The sequence below is a fragment of the Talpa occidentalis genome, unplaced genomic scaffold (assembly GCF_014898055.3).
Source record: "Talpa occidentalis isolate TD23 unplaced genomic scaffold, MPIMG_talOcc4v2.1 talOcc4.3, whole genome shotgun sequence".
Taxonomy (NCBI): domain Eukaryota; kingdom Metazoa; phylum Chordata; class Mammalia; order Eulipotyphla; family Talpidae; genus Talpa; species Talpa occidentalis.
The window spans coordinates 100,923,405-100,940,008 of record NW_023603184.1 but is presented as its reverse complement, the minus strand read 5'-3'; the positions used below and the strand labels follow the sequence as shown (position 1 = coordinate 100,940,008).

General features: G+C 39.3%; 1 protein-coding gene and 1 pseudogene across 2 annotated transcripts in view; one reads left to right on the top strand and one right to left on the bottom strand.

Annotated features, from left to right (window-relative positions):
* The window catches only part of UBR3 (ubiquitin protein ligase E3 component n-recognin 3), a 146,768-nt gene extending 133,449 nt beyond the window's left edge, over positions 1–13,319 (bottom strand). For both annotated transcript variants that reach the window (XM_037523504.1, XM_037523505.1), the window contains exon 1: positions 12,787–13,319. In XM_037523504.1, coding sequence (XP_037379401.1) covers positions 12,787–13,319 — 533 coding nt within the window. The remainder of the gene's footprint in view (positions 1–12,786) is intronic.
* On the top strand, positions 6,134–7,509 carry LOC119254145 (obg-like ATPase 1; annotated as a pseudogene).
* Positions 13,320–16,604: the final 3,285 nt, after the last annotated feature.

The following is a 16,604-nucleotide window of genomic DNA, read 5'->3' as shown; positions in this document are numbered from 1 at the left end:
CACTTACCAAGAAACACCATGATAGAAGATCCTGACTTATGATTATCTCACATTTTCCTGGAGAGAGAAAGCTGCTCCAATGCATAGTTGGAATGCAACCCATCTGCATATGCTTGGGCTTAGTCCAACCCAGAACAAACTATATAAGGCTGCCCTCCTTCTCCCCTCCTCATGGACTTACCCTTTAAATATCTCCTCCTAACTCCCTTCAAGAAGCCAAGCTAGGGCCTCCCTGGTGGCACAGGGGCTAAGTGTCAGCACAGTGAAGCGATGCGCAACTGCTGTAACATGTTTGATCCCCAGCCAGGGAAGTGACCCACATGGCACAGCAGACCTCTCCTGACTCACCCGCTGCGCCCCTCAGCAGTGTATTTCAGTCAATCTGCCTGTTCTGCTCCCCACTCTTTCTCTGGTGAATCATCTCACCACCCCCTCATAAATAAAATACAAGTATTTTATTGCATAAATAGAAATAAAATAAACCTTTTAAAAAATACAAATTCATCTATAACAAATTCATCTATAACAAAAGAAAGTAGATCATTGGTGGCTGAGTTTGGAAGGGGCAAAGGAAAAGGCGGCAGACAGTGATTTTAAAGAGGTCCTAGAACACTTTGAAGGATGGTTACTGTTTTCTATCTTGACCATGGTGATAGTTTTACTGTACATACATATGTGAAATTTTACCAAACAGTGCACTTTGTACAACTTATTCTAAATCAATTATACCTCATAAAGTTTTTCCAAAAAATGCCTTCAAAATCAGGTGCAACTGCATTGGTCAAGCACTCTAATTCAATCCTTTGATAAAAGGCCTTGTTTCTTACAGTTTTGTCCACAAGAACATCAGTATAATGGAATATTAATATGGCATTAGAACTCCCCAAGCCAGAAATTTCTAAATTGGCACTAAATCAATGGTGTCTGTGACTCCTGGTAGAAAACTATTCAGAGGGGTCCACTTCCAAACCCAAATCTCAGGCATTCTCTCTGAAAAAAATATTCCTACTCCACTCTATCTTAGATAAAAACACTAAAGAATTTACACTGCAAAATTCCAAAACACACAAATAATCTATCAAGAATGTCAGCAGGTACAATAAACAGTACTTTACTTCAAAAAAAAAAAAAAAAAGAACTTTACAGGCTAGAACAAAAAATTCTGAAGACAAAAAAAAGTTTAAAATTATTAAAAGCATAAAAGAAATTGAAATCCTAGTAAAAGAATAAGACATAAACTTTTTAAAGGTATATCTTTCTAGGAATGAAAAATACATTAATTCAAATTAAAAATTCAACAGACAATCTGGACAACAGATTACACAAATCTATGGTAATCACAATTCAGTAAAAAAAAGAATGAACAGAAAATGAGTGACTTTAGAAGACAAAATGAGAAAATCCAATATGTTATAGCAGTTCGAAAACAGAAACTAAAGAACACAACTTCTCAACAATAGTGACCAGAAGACAACAGAATAGTACCTTCAACATGCAAGAGAAAATAAATGTCAATCAAAATGCTCAATATTGTAAAATATTATTCAAGAATGAGGGCAAAACTTCTCTCATACTTGATTACATGATGTCTTTTCACATCTATGAAGCTTTGTGTTTTCTGTTCCTTCTAGCCATAAGTATTCCTTCGACTCCAATCTTCCCCATCGCACTCAAATTCTTTGTAGTTTTTCTTAACTTACGCTAGTATGCAATATCAACAGAGGCATCAGAAACTAAGAACACAGAAGGTGGATAAAAAGGGATAACAATAATAGCTGTGTGACTGGATATGATGCTTCCCTGAGACTGTACTTTACTTATATAGATAATAATATCAATCCTTAGAGGTTGTTGAGAATGTTAAATAAGATACATGTAAACTAATGAGATATAATAAGCAGTTATAAGAAAATCTACAGGTTAACCAATAGAAGAGATACCAGATGGTTGTGTGATCAATATTAAAAAATGATAGTATTTTAAAACTTTAATAATATATGGGGGGAAATCAAAAACAAGTAATTAGAAAAAGTAAATTTAAAAATGATACCATTTATAGCAGAACAAAAATGGTAACTGACCCAAAAGCCAACCTAATAATCTAACAAAAGATACACAATTTACTTTACTGAAAGGAAAAACAACTTACACAACTCTCATGGATAGGTAGATTTAATACTATAAAGATGACAGTACATGTATTCTACTGTTCTTCTACCATAAATTATTCTACTGCATGATTAAAGAATAGTTTACTAATATTGCTTCCAATTTTCCCTACTTCAACTAACATTGCAATGTATATCCTTATACATATCTTCTGCAAATGTCCTCAAATTTAAGGTGATTCCATTCAATACCTAACAGGAATTCTCTACAGAATTCTTCTATGGCACTAGAAGAATTAGATCCTCATATTACAAAAGACAAAATTATGCATAATTCTCACATTATATGTAAAAATAAATTTCAAGTAAACAAAAGACCCTAAATATGAAGTACAAAATCTTAAATCTTTTAGAAGGAAAAAGTAAACATATTTTAAACCAAGATAAAGGACTGCTTTAAAAAGATAAATACTGGGCCTCCCCGGTGGTGCAGCGGTTGAGCGCCAGGTTGCGAAGCTGCCCACAGCCTTTGCAGTGCCAGTTCGATCCCTGGCGAAGGAGGGTCCCGCATGGCACGCAGACCTCTCCTGCCACCCACTGTTCCCCTCAGCAGTGTACTTCGGTCCTTCTACCTGCTCTGCTCCCCGCTCTGGTGAATTCTCTCACCCTCCCATGCTTCTGACTGTACCCAGTGCTTGTATAAATAAATAAAATAAATAAATAAATAAATAAAAAGATAAATACTACCAAGTGTAGGGGGGAAAGCTAAAGTTTTAATTTAAAACTTTCTACAACACTATTATGTATTACATGGTTTAAAAAAAAAACAATCCTTAGCCTAAAAGATGAAATTATAAAGCCGTATAACCAATAGACATACGTAGAATATACACAGTATTCTTAAAATGTAATAAGCTAAAACAAAAATAATAGAAAACAGGACCTCCCCGGTGGCGCAGCAGGTTGAGCACAGCACTGTGAAGCTGTCCACAGCCTCTGCAGCGCAAGTTCAATTCCCAGCCGGCCAGGGAGATTCCCACATGGCACAGCAGACCTCTCCTGCCTCACCCGCTGCTCACCTCAGCAGTGTATTTCATCAGTCTGCCTGTTCTGTTCCCCACTCTGTCTTTGGTGAATCCTTTCACCCTCCTGCGCCTCTGGCCTGTACCCCAGCTCTTGTATAAATAAAATAAATCTTAAAAAAAAGAGAAAAGAAAAAAAGAATAGTAACCAGTAGTTCAAAAAAAGAAGAGAGCCAATGACCTAAAAACATATTAACATATGTTGCAAAGGAAAATGCAAATATTAAAAATATGTTTCCATCCAGTAAATAGGTCAAGTGTATGTGTGTGTGTGTGTGTGTGTGTGTATCACAAGTAGAAAAATAAATAGAAAAGAAGATAAGGAAAACAACAGGAACTCAAATTCCTGGTGGAAGTATAACTGGGAGTAAACTAACTGATAAACCACTGGAAGGCAATTTTAACTAATCTAATAATGCTGAAAAACAGCACACTGTATAACCCAGCAATTCCTCTCCTAGAAATCTATCCTAAGGAAATTCTAATATATCTATTTAAAAAGAAAAGATATAAGCAAAGCTGTTTATGCAGCACCTTGGGAAAAAAATGAAAAAAGTAAAACATCTAACTGCCCATCAACAAAGAAATAGATAACCAAAATAGGGATTAATCATGTTATAGAATGCTTAACAGTAGCTGGGAATTAAAAAAGTAGTCTATATTAGCAACATGGTAAGTGAAAAGGTCAAGTTGCAAAAGGTTACACTTATGTAAATCATTTATGTAAAATTATAACACAAAAACAATATTGTAACATATACACGTGTGCATATACATATATACTTATACATAGTTTAAATGTAATAAAAGTACAAAAACATGCAAGTATATGACACAGGAATTTAAGGATAATGGTAGTCTCTGGAGAGTTAAAAGAGAAAGAGAGGATAACCTTTAGATTTTACTGGAAGAAAGCTCTAAAGCAAATATATACTCAGGTGAATACAAAAGTATTTGTTAATTATTTTCATACTTTTCTATATATTGAAAATGTTTCATATAGTTCAAAATAGTTTTAAAGAGTTTTATGTGACATAAAAAATGATTAGAATAAACAACTACAATCTAACAAGACTTCCAAATTGCTCTACTACAGTTTAAACTTCGTAACAATGAAAACTAAGAATTACACTTAAAATTGAAGTAGAATCCTCTATACCAAGTAGAATTTGTCCATATTATTCCTAATAAATTAGCAATGAAAAAAGGTATAATGAACACAAAAAAGAGAAAAAAAAAGTTAACTCTTCTCCAAGCTCTTGAATTATGATGAGTATTGAATTCATAGCTTGATAGTTAGATATTGCTATAGAAAAAGCTCAGATTCATAAGGAAGAAAATTTCAAAAGCAACCCATGTAAATACATACATATGTAACATATGTACCCACATACAATTTAAGAGATTAGCTATAACATCTTTCCTACAAAAACAACAGAGTATGATTCCATTAACCAATTTACTAAAACTGAATATGTATGAAGAGGATATAAATAAAGGAGTTAAACACAGGTCTTCATCAAAACTTGTTATTAATATAAGGACACAAAATAGACATTTAAAAAATTAATTTAGAAAATCAAATCCTGCACTATGGTGTCACGAAGTACTTATACCATATGAGAGCTTATACTATATGAGTACTATATGAGTGCTCACAGATGAGCTTGTCAGTGAAAATCCCACCACAATGGAAATGATAAGGCTGGCAATGTAAGTAGAGACCACATTGTGGAAAACTTTCACACCAAGCTAAAGGCTCTACACTAAAGCCTATAAACAGAAAGAAGCTATTTTAAGCAAAGGAGTGACATATAAAGCAGAATTTTATATATGAGTGAAGGTTAGACTAGACTGTGAAATTATTACAGGCAGGAAAATAGTCAACTGTCATAGATTAGGTTATGACTTGATGAAGGCTTAAAGTGAGAGGAGAAAATGAAAAGGACAAACCTGAGACAAAACAAAATATTTTGGTACAAAACAGTAGCAGAGGGGGAGAAATGAAGAATGAAACTAACAGACACAGACATCTAGCCAACATTAACTCCTTTTTCCCTAATCATGAAACACAGACTGAAAGTATAAAAAAAGTTTTTAAAAAACCTGGATCCCCAATGACAGTAATAAGCTGCTGATTAGCCCTGAGTTGCAAAACAGTAAATATCTTCAAGGTTTAAAGCAATATCAGCTAGAGTTGATGGGGGGGGGGGGGAATACTAATTTTTTTAAGGAAGAAAGAAAAGGAAAATCTATATGTAACTATTTTGGGGAGACACATAATTATCATTGATATACTTTTAGACATTAAGGCAATGACAGGGAATTAAAGTAGGCAAAATTTCCCAAATTAGCATGACTCAATAACAGTTTTCTAGATTTAACCAATGAACCTTAAGCTATTCAAAGTTTCAGATTTCTTTACTATAGGACATTTTTAAGATATTATGTATAGTATTGTCAAGAAATACAGCATACAGTATTTCCCAAGTTTGCCTGACCACAGTATACCCTTCAATAGAAAAATCTCTGGAAAACATTTCTAGATATAGATACAAGTGTAGTTGCTCTTTAAAACTTTTTAAGAGTACTGTAGAAGAACTCTCACTAAAATATGAAAGGATAACATAGTTAGAATATGATCATTTTCTAAGCCCTAATAAAATAATGAATCGAGACAGTGAAAATCAATAGCTGCTAAAATCTTCACCATGGCAGGGAACTTTGTAAAAAACAAACTAGGCTCACTAATTCCACAGCAGCAGTAGCTGTGCGGGCCAGTCTACACTCTCTCCTCTTTCCTCCCTGCCTATCCTAGAAAGTAGGACTCATTTTCCACTGTACTAGTACACTGTGTCATCACCCAACTAAGCACAATGCTCTGCAAGAAAGGAAGTAATGGGAAAAAAATCACATCCAATCACTGGAAAATTTGGATCCTCAATGGAAAATGGTATTGCTAGATTACCAAATGTTGGGAAATCTACCTTCTTCAATGCATTAATCAATAATCAGGCTTTAGCAGTAAACTTCCCATTCTGCACTACTGAGAGCAGAGTACCTGTACCAAATGAAAGGTTTGACTTTGTTTGCCACCACAAACCAGCAAGCAAAATCCCTGCCTTTCTAAATGCGGTGGATATTGCTAGCCTTGTGAAAACCACTCACAGTGAGCAAGAACTGAGAAATGTCTTTTTTTTTAAAAAAATATTTATTTATTTATTTATTTATTTATACAAACAATGGGTACAGTCAGAAGCGCGGGAGGGTGAGAGAATTCACCAGAGCCAGAGCGGGGAGCAGAGCAGAGCAGGCAGAAGGACCGAAGTACACTGCTGAGGGGAGCAGCGGGCGGCAGGAGAGGTCTGCGCACCATGTGGGACCCTCCTCCGGTGGCCGGGGAGCAGCCGGGGATAGAACCGGCGCTGCAGAAGCTGCTGGCAGCTTCACAACCCAGCGCTCAACCGCTGCGCCACCGGGGAGGCCCTGAGAAATGTGTTTTTATCTCATATTCATGTCTGTAATGTACTCTTCCATCTAACCCATGTTTTTGAAGATGAGATCACACATGTTGAAGGAAGTGTAGCTACTACTGGAGGTACAGAAGTAGTACACGAAGAGTTCTGCCCAAAGCTGAGGAAAGGATTAGGCCCATTATAAACTAGATACGGTAGTTGTGTAAAGAGATTTAAAAAAAAAAAGTAAAGCCTAAATATGATAGAATGTACAAAGTCACATCATGGATTATAGATCAAACAACTTTGTTCACATCTATCATGACTAAAATGACAGACTGAGGTATTGAATAAACACTTATTTCTGACTTCAAAACCAATGGTCTATTTGGTTACTCTTTCTGAAAAATATACACTGAAAAGAAAAAAATACTTCATAAAAATTAAAGAGTAGGTGGACAAGTACGACCAAAGTGTCTTGAAAATCAAGTTGCAAGAATTAAGTGCTAAGGACAGACAGAAGTAACTGGAAGTGAACATGATTAAAGTGCATTGCAAAAAATCACTGAAGGCTGGATTTGCAGGAATCCAACTAGCATATTTTTTCACTGCAGGCCCAGATAAAGCGTAAGCATGGACCACTAGGAAAGGGAAGCCTCCTCAAGTTGCAAGAAAGATTCATACAGATTTTGAAAAATGATTCATTATGGTGGAAGTAATGAAATCCTAAGATTTTAATGAGGTAGGTTCTGAAAATGCAGTTAAGGTGCTGGAAAGTAGTGACAAGGCAGAAATTATATTGTGCAAAGTGGAGATGTTATCTTCTACAAATTTAACACACCTCAGCAACTGAAGAAAAAATAAAGTTTAGTTATTGCTCAGATAAAAGTATAACTTTCAAGGGCCTCCCTGGTAGCACAAGGGGTTAAGTCTCAGTTACTATGTAGCTATTGGCAACCACTGCAGCATGGGCTCCATCTCTGGCCAAGGAGCTGACATACATGGCACAGCAGACCTCTCCTGTCTCACCTGCTGCTCCCCTCAGCAGTGTATTTCAGTAGATCCACCTGTTCTTCTCCCCACTCTTTCTCTGGTGAATCCTCTCACCCTACCCCCCATGCCTCTGGCCTACACCTCAGCTCTTGTATGCATAAATAAATAAATCTTTTAAAAAAATTGTAACTTCCAAAATGCATAATTTTTTAAGTAAAATTTCTGAAAACTGAAAGGACAAAGTTGGGAGATGGGAAACTTACAAATAGAATTAGTTTTATTTGTTTTAAACTTAAAATACTATGTACCACAAATGAAATACAAATGTGAACTAAACATGAACAGCTTTGCTTTTCACATATCTAAGACCTTACTCTAAATGGTAGAAGCTTTCCAGGAACCATATTGGTCTCATGATACTTCATTAATCTCCATCATGTATGCCAAGTTTGACACATTTGACAGTGAAGATAATGTGGCTTGCTCCTTTTTGAATCTACAGATAATATATATTTTAGTCCTCAATAAAACATTTGACAAAAAATTACAGATTGGGCTGAGAAATCAGAACCCACTGATCAATCCTAACATTAACTAAAGGAGAAGAGACATTCTGTAACTCCTATTAAGCTGCAACTAGAAGTATAAAACACCATTACAGTTTTCTTGCCCCCCTCAAAAAAATGAACCTAAATCTTGATCAAAATTCTAGATCCTGGTTTACCAAGAATGGGCAGAACACAGAGAGAAATGTAATTAGTAAAACTCATAATATAGGTTTCTTCAATTAACAAATTGCAGAGAAGTTTAAAGAAAAAGAAAAAGATGTGGGGGCAGGTGTACAAAGGGACCTAAGGGATATAACAATCAAATGCCATATGATGACCTTTCTGCATCTTAATTCTAAATCACCCCTAAAAAACCATTTAAGAGGCAACTGGGAAAATCTGAACACTCACTAGATATCTGAAAACATTAAGGAATAATTTGAATATTTTAGGTGTGGTAATGGTAGTGGTTATGCTTTGACTTCTAATAAACAACACAAATGTGTCACTTTAACCATCGGAACCCAAAATCAGCTCATCTATCCATCAGTCATTTGTGACAATGATTGCACTTATTTAGTAGTAGTGAAAAATTGCTGTTATGTACACAGTTGTTATTATATAGTTTTTTTAATGCTGGATATTTTTATTTTATTACAATTTTTTAAATTTATTTTTTAATTGAGGTGGTATTTGGATACCCCATCAGGTACTGCCACCATACAACACCTACCATCAACTCACCCTTCCCTCTGTGCTTCCTTCCCTCTTTGTTATTACCCTTCCCCAGCTGTTTCACACCCCACCTTATGAGCTGCTTCATTCTTCAGTTATCAAGGGTTTGTTTATAAGTTAGTCTTTATCTGACTCTTAAGTTAGTTACTTTATATTCCATGTACTAGTGATACCGTGCAATTTAGTACTTACCTGTCTCCTTCTGACTTACTTCACTTAGTATTACTCAATACATAGTTTTCATAGTCCATGTGATCTTATCCCACAAATGAATTCTTAATTGTTTTCTTCCTTTGGTTGGCATATCTGCTCATATCTTCACATTTATTATTTATATCACTTCTACTAATCTAAAAACTGAATTCCCCACCCCATCATCTTTCCATAATTACAAATTTGGAGATCAATCATACAGGTTGTGATACATCACATCTTCAATCACACAGCAATCAGACACTTGAAATACATTAAAGCACAGCAGGATTTCTTCTCTTTTACTAAGAACACAAAAAGAGAGAAAAATGGAATCCTTTCTAAAATTTACTGAATAAGATTTACAAACTTCTATGGTAGTTGGAATAACAAACAAATCAACCCCCAAATCAACCCATTTTCAACCTCTAGCAACATAAAAGGATTTTAAGAAATACGAAAAACTGAGAAATATTCTGTCTGTGCCAAGGTAGTCCAGTTTTATCCACCTCTTACACTGTTATAATTTGTTGATCATTTCCAATTATAAATAGGCTTGAGAGGCAGTCTTTTAGCACACACCTCTGGCTAAAATCACCTGAGTCTCTCAAGGCAGTAAATTAGATATGCAGTACAGAGGAATTACTCTAGCCAATCCAAAGAATTGTAAAAATTTCAGAATAATAACAATGTTACAATACTGTTACTGTTCATTCTTGTCCTGTATGAAACTGAACAAGGCAACTGATGGCACATATAAGCAATAGAGCTGCATTTCAGATAAATAATAATAACTTTAAATAATATGTATCAATTCACAGAGGATTGCCAGACTGGACAGAAAATAAACATCCACAAATAGTGATTTAAAGAAAATGCAATGAGATTATGGACTATGGGTAGCCTTGATGCCCTACTTACGAAACTCACTGACATTTATCTGCTCCTGCATTGAAGCATCACATTTTGTTATATCCCTTAGGTGAGATTTGCATCTCACCTAGATGAACCTGATAATTACCCCTGTGTTCCAAAATTCAGGAAACAATCAATACTTTGTCCTACTTTCATGTCCCTTAGGGATCTCCTAAATACTCAGTCTAAGAAATAAAAATGTTTAAATATCAGTAAAGGATTGTTCCAACTCCTCTATGTTTTGAAAACTCCTCTTAATTAAAAAAAAGTTTTTCAAAAAGAACAGGAAACAATGGCTCCAATGATAAATTTAAAGAGAGAGAGAGAGAGAGAGAGAGAGAGAGTCCCAAGTGGCACAAGGGGTTAAGTCTCAGCACTATCAAGCCATCTCCAGCCACTGCAACATGAGTTGGATCCCTTACCAGGGAGCTAACCCACCTGGTGCAGCAGACCTCACCTGTTTCCCCGCTGCTCCCCTCAGCAGTGTATTTCAGTAGATCTGCCTGTTCTATTCCCTAAGCTGTCTCTTGTGAGCCCTCTCACCCCCCACTACAACTCTGGCCTACACCCCAGTTCTTATATGCATAGATAAATAAAAATAAATCTTTAAAAAAAAAAAAAAAGACAAAGCACAATAGTAAACTGAAGCTCTAGTAAGAATACTTTTGTAGAAGTAAGAGAGAAGTATCAGTCAATCAGTCTCTGGAAGTAGCCAGTATGCCTAGTTTACTACCTGAGCAATCCTGAGCAAGTTTTTTAAAGCTCTGTGCCCCACTTTCCTCATCTGTACAATGGGATAACAGTAACGATCTCAGAGTTGTTAAAGATTAAATTAGCTGGATGATATGAAGCACTTAATACATACTGGAAACCCTAATATCCATTAAAAGTGATGATTAAATAAATTGGGTTTTTTCCATGGACTTAGTATATACTGATTTACTGACATGAAAATGAGATGTGCAAGATATATACAAAAGTGCATTTGATAGACACTGAAAAATCAATATACAGTCCAGTATTACTTATGGATAGGGATACATTCTGAGAAATGCTTCATTGCCAAATGAAGCCAACATCAATGTGCCAACATCAGAGAGCATAAGTACACAAACCTAGATAGTATAAGCCTATCTGTGAGCCTAGGCCATAAGGTATAGCCTACTGGCACCACAATAGTATATGCTAACACTGACTGAAAAATCTGTCATACAACTCTTCAAACATCTGTTAAACAACTCTATTCATCCTTGCTTATTTTTAGTAAAAAATAGTAACTATGGAGAATAGGGGAGATGAAAGACAGGATAGGAAAGAAGCATCAAACTAATTCTTATTATTTTTTAGCATTTTAGCTATATTACTATTTTACCTATTTGAATATTAATTTTTTAAAAGTATTTTTTAAATATCAAGCATATACTTTAAATTCTCAAACGTTAGCTACAATTACTACTGTTACTGTTATTAGTATTAGTAACAAAATGAGCAAGCTCAAAATACTTCCTTTCAAAGCCTTTCTCTTTCTCTGCCTAGAAGTCTCTTCTTTTCTCAGGCTTTTTAAATAATTTATTATGTTTTACACTAGTGTAGCGGTTTAAGCAGTAGGTCAATGTTTTGTTTGTGCTTTTAACATCCCAGGGCGTCGCTTGCACCTAACAGATAGATACAAACATTTTGGTGTAACAGTAACCTACAAGTACTCCAAAGAAGAAAATCAGTGAGCAATTCTAAAGGGATTATACTCTATCATTAATTATAAGATCTAAAAATTGAAAAACTTGAATAACTGGATTTGCTAACATACTTTCAACTACTGCCCAATCACAATCTCCTCTTGTTCACTGATTTTTTTCCCCAGCACTTTTCCAGACATTAACATCTTGTCTTAAGCCAACATATCATGTACTGCAATTTCTAAAAAGCCTTATGTCCTAAATGCCAACAATCTGGTACATCACTATTGAAAAGGAATTTATTGAGCGTGTCTCCTTTTAGGTAGATGTTGACCTATTAGTCAGTGAATAAACTGCCTTTTTAACTGGAGAACAGAGAAACTTGATTCCTAATTCATTCAATGTTTTTGTTAGTCCTTCAGGAATGAAGGATATTCTAACTGACTGTTCAGTAGCCCTAGCCTAGAAGTCATTCCAGCAGGCCAGATACTCCACTGACAGCTCAACAGTCACTTTTAATGCAGGCCCCTCCCCTTCCCTCCTCCCTCAACCCCGTTCAGCCCGGGAGCTCCTTCCTGACAGTTCAGAAGTCCTTTTTCCCAAGCCGTCCTCCCCTACAATTGCAAGACCACCTTCCCGATTCTCATCATCCCGCGGCCCACAATTCGATCCCCAATACCACCCCCCACCCCCAGTCAATCCAAATCCTATCAGTTTCTTCCCAAGACCCAGAGAGCTTTGCAGCCTTTCCAACAAGTACACAATTGACAGCTCGACACCAGATTCCCCAAGTATCCTTCCCACCCTCAACACCCCATGCCCTGGCTCTTTTCTGGGGTAACAACCGCCGTGGCTTCCCCAAAATTCAAAGCCGCGTTGCCTAAACACCCTCGTCTCTTTCCCTCCTCGCTCCTCCCCTTCTCACCACTGACAGCTCAGTCACCCCCATCCCATGCGGCTGCACCCTCCCCCATTTCTCCCCCTTGACAGTCCAGATGGGCCCCCGGGCGGCTGCCCCCGGGGCTCCCCGGGCCCGGGCGTGGGCCCCCGCGTCGCCCCTGCCCGGCAGCGGCGGCACTCACCCGCTCTCCCGCATCACGTTGCTGTCCCCGCAGTCGCAGGCGCCCCCGGCCTGGCTGCGGAACATGTTGAAGTCGTGGCCGGTGTGGTCGCCCTGGTGGAAGCACTCGGCGCACAGCGACATACAGGGGGAGATGCCGCACGTCCGGCAGCGGTAGGCCACGAAGTTGGCCGTCCAGACCAGGCCGCAGAGCGCCGCGGGGTCGTAGGCCCGCACGGCCGCGCAGAACTCGTCGTAGCCGCCGCCGCCCGCCAGAAGGCACTTGCACCACTCCAGGGCCTCCTCCTCCGCCGCGCCCGGGCCGCCGGCCGCCGCCTCCTCGCCGTCCGCCGCCGCGACCAGCGGCCGCTCGGCGCTCAGCACCCGCTCCAGCAGCGCCTGCAGCTCCTCCGCACCTGCCCGGTTGTCCGGCCGGCTGAGGGCCGCCTTCAGGTGCGCGGCGGTGGCCGCCTTGTCCAGGACCAGCCCGGGCGCGGGCAGCTCAGGCTGGGGCGGCTGCGGACCCCCGACGGCCGCCGCGGCCGCCGCCGCCATGATGAGAGCTCAGAATTTGGAGCGTCCAGGGCCGGCGGTCCTCCCGGGAGGGCGGGGGCACGGGCTGCGGCGACGGCTCGGCCCGCCCAGCTCTCGCGAGATCCCGACGCTGCCGTGCGCCTCCGTCCCCGCGCCCGCGCCCGCGCCCGCGCCTGCGCGCGCCCCCGCCGGCTGCGGCGCCCGCGCCCGCCGCGCTCACCTAGGGCGCGCGCGTCCTCCCCCGGCTCGGGGCTGAAGTTGACAGCTGTGCGAGGAAGGGCTGGCCGTGAATGTGTGTGCGCGTGTGTGTGTGTATGCGCGCGTGTGTGTTATATATAATAATGTGTGTGTGTTAGGTATATATAATCCCCAATTATATGTAATGGAGTTTTTAATCTGAACAATATGGGAAATCTTCAATATGCATATTTTTTCTTTGTTCTCCTGGACTAGAGATGTTACGTCGCACAGCATCTTTCAGATATATTCTAAGCATCTGCATTTCGTTTTGAGATGTTCATTCCCACTGTTTTCAAGCCCTGAGTTATTGTTCAATTACTACTATTAATGAAACAGCCTCCAGGGCCTCCCCGGTGGCGCAGCGGTTGAGCGCTGGGTTGCGAAGCTGCCCGCAGCCTCTGCAGCGCCGGTTCGATCCCCGGCTGCTCCCCGGCCACCGGAGGAGGGTCCCACATGGCACGCAGACCTCGCCTGCCGCCCGCTGCTCCCCTCAGCAGTGTCCTTCGGTCCTTCTGCCTGCTCTGCTCCCCGCTCTGGCTCTGGTGAATTCTCTCACCCTCCCGCGCTTCTGACTGTGCCCAGTGCAATAAGTAAATCTTAAAAAAAAAAAAAAAAAAAAAAAAAACAGCCTCCTAATTTTCCCCTCTGAATCGTTAACGGGTTAGTCTTCTAAACCACATTTTTTTAGAAGATTAAATGAAATTCTGACTTTCATTCTCCAAGTCGAAATCTTTAGAGGAAACAAAAGCGAAACTCCACAAAGCCCTCAAAATCTTTCCATCTTTATCACCTGACTCTACTTCCAAGTTTACCATATGAAAAAAACCAATGGGTCCATTCATTATTTTCTGAGTATACTTTATCATTCCTTGCCTCTGGGTCTTTTTTTTTAAGATTTATTTATTTACGCATACAAGAACTGGGGTACAGGCCAGAGGTGTGGAGGGTGAGAGGATTCACCAGAGACAGAGCGAGGAATAGAACAGGCAGACTGACAGAAGTACACTGTTGAGGGGAGCAGCGGGCGAGTCAGGAAAGTTCTGCTGTGCCAAGTGGGTTGCTCCCTGGCTGGGAAGTGAATTTGTGCTGCAGTGGCGGCAGATAGCTTCATAGGTTGCATCTTAACCCCTTGTGCCACCAGGGAGGCCCCCTGCCTCTGGGTCTTTATTGTTCCTAATTCCCACCTGACTCCATTCCATATACTTAACCCACACCACTGTTCTAGCAATGTCTGCCCATGTCATTTCCCTTCTTTTTTAAAAAATGGCTCTGAACCCATGCTTATTATAGGCCCTGATCTTTATATTTTTCTTAGTCCTCTTAATAACTCTATGTATACTATTATTAGAGGACACTAAATCTTAAGGAGATAATTTAAGTGCCCCAAAACATACAGCTGGTGATTGAATGAGACATGACTAGAACCCAGGACTATCTGACTCCAAAACCCTGCTTTTTTCTACTACACTCATGGTTCTCAAACTTGCCTGACCCTAAGAATTAACTGAAATCACACTCACAAAAACAGATCCCCAGACCCCACCTACGACCTAAGGAATCAAATCTCCAGAGGTCATACTGTCTTATCAGCAAAATCTGAATCTTGAAAGAAAGTATTATCATTATTCTTCCAGAATAAAAAGATACAGTTTATTAAATTTCCATAGTTCATCTTCAGGGAGTTGGATGTGCTATGCAAATAACTTACTAACATGACAGCCATAACTAAGAATGAAACAAAAAACTGTAGGAAGAGCAATTCAAGGAAGTAGAATAAGAGTATTTCTAATCCATAAATCAGTGCTGAACGTACATAATGAAAACATACTATCTCAACCTTCCTGACCCTCTACATTAATAAAGCACAATCATCATTTAACAATGATAAGTAATTCAAAAGTTGTTCAATAATTTTCTTTATGAGACATCCAATATAAACTGAACAAAATCCAGGAACAAATCAAACAAAGGTATAACTGGTGTGTATTTGCTAATCAGTGTGTATTCACCAATCAATGTATAGGGCGGTTAAAGTCAAGAAAGAGGGTTGGTATATCTCCTGGATTATGTACCTGTAAAGAATAAGAGGGACTCCTGCTCAGCTTGACCATAAAGATACCTGCTGGCAAATTCAATTTTTTGAGCATTCCAGAGGTTCTCTCCACACACTCTAATTCTACAAATTTCTACAAAATTCCACCACTTGTTACTAGGGACTCTTCTGTTCTGTAACAACAAGAAAATGTTTAAATGTCACCCCCAATTTCAGTTGCATAGACATTGCAGTGCATGTGGAAATATGGACACTTGCCCAATTTACTGTGTATTCTGCTCATGAGTCTATAAGACCTGTTGAAAATCACAGAGCCACTAAAAACAATTAGTAATAAGAATACAAGGAAGCCAGTTTTTAAATGTGCAAAAAATATAAATAAACATTTTACAAAGTAAGATTAAGGAAATGTACATTAAAACTATGCAATACTACTATACACACTCATTAGGTTGACAATAATAAAAAAGACATGTGATAGGGGCTGAACTGGGAATATGACCCTTGCCTTAGAAGTCATCATACTACAGTCCTTGATGATGGGTTGCCTAATGTTTAACCAGATATGTCTGTTCCCTCCCAGTATGCCAGTATCATCAGTGCCTGACAAACACCTAAGAGTTATTTTATATTATCAATAGCATTGTGATGGCCTGTGACAGACTGCTCAGCACCCCCGTCCTCCTACTCCCATCAGAGAGTGAAGAAAGCCTCCCACTCCTGTATGTTTCCACATTCCTTTCTTTCCTATATAATCTTCCTTCATTTGCCACTCAGGAAGGCCGTCTTTTCTAAGTACTGATTCTGCTGTCCTCTGGATGAAGTGCCACCTCATGGCTCAAAGTCTGACATTCTGAGCACAAGCAATAAGACCTGCTTTGGTTAATAATAGACAATAACAAATGTTGGCAAGAATATGGGAAGGGCCTCCCCGGTGGCGCAGCAGTTGAGCGCTGGGTTGTGAAGCTGCCCGCAGCCTCTGCAGCGCCAGTTCGTTCCCTGGCTGCTCCCCG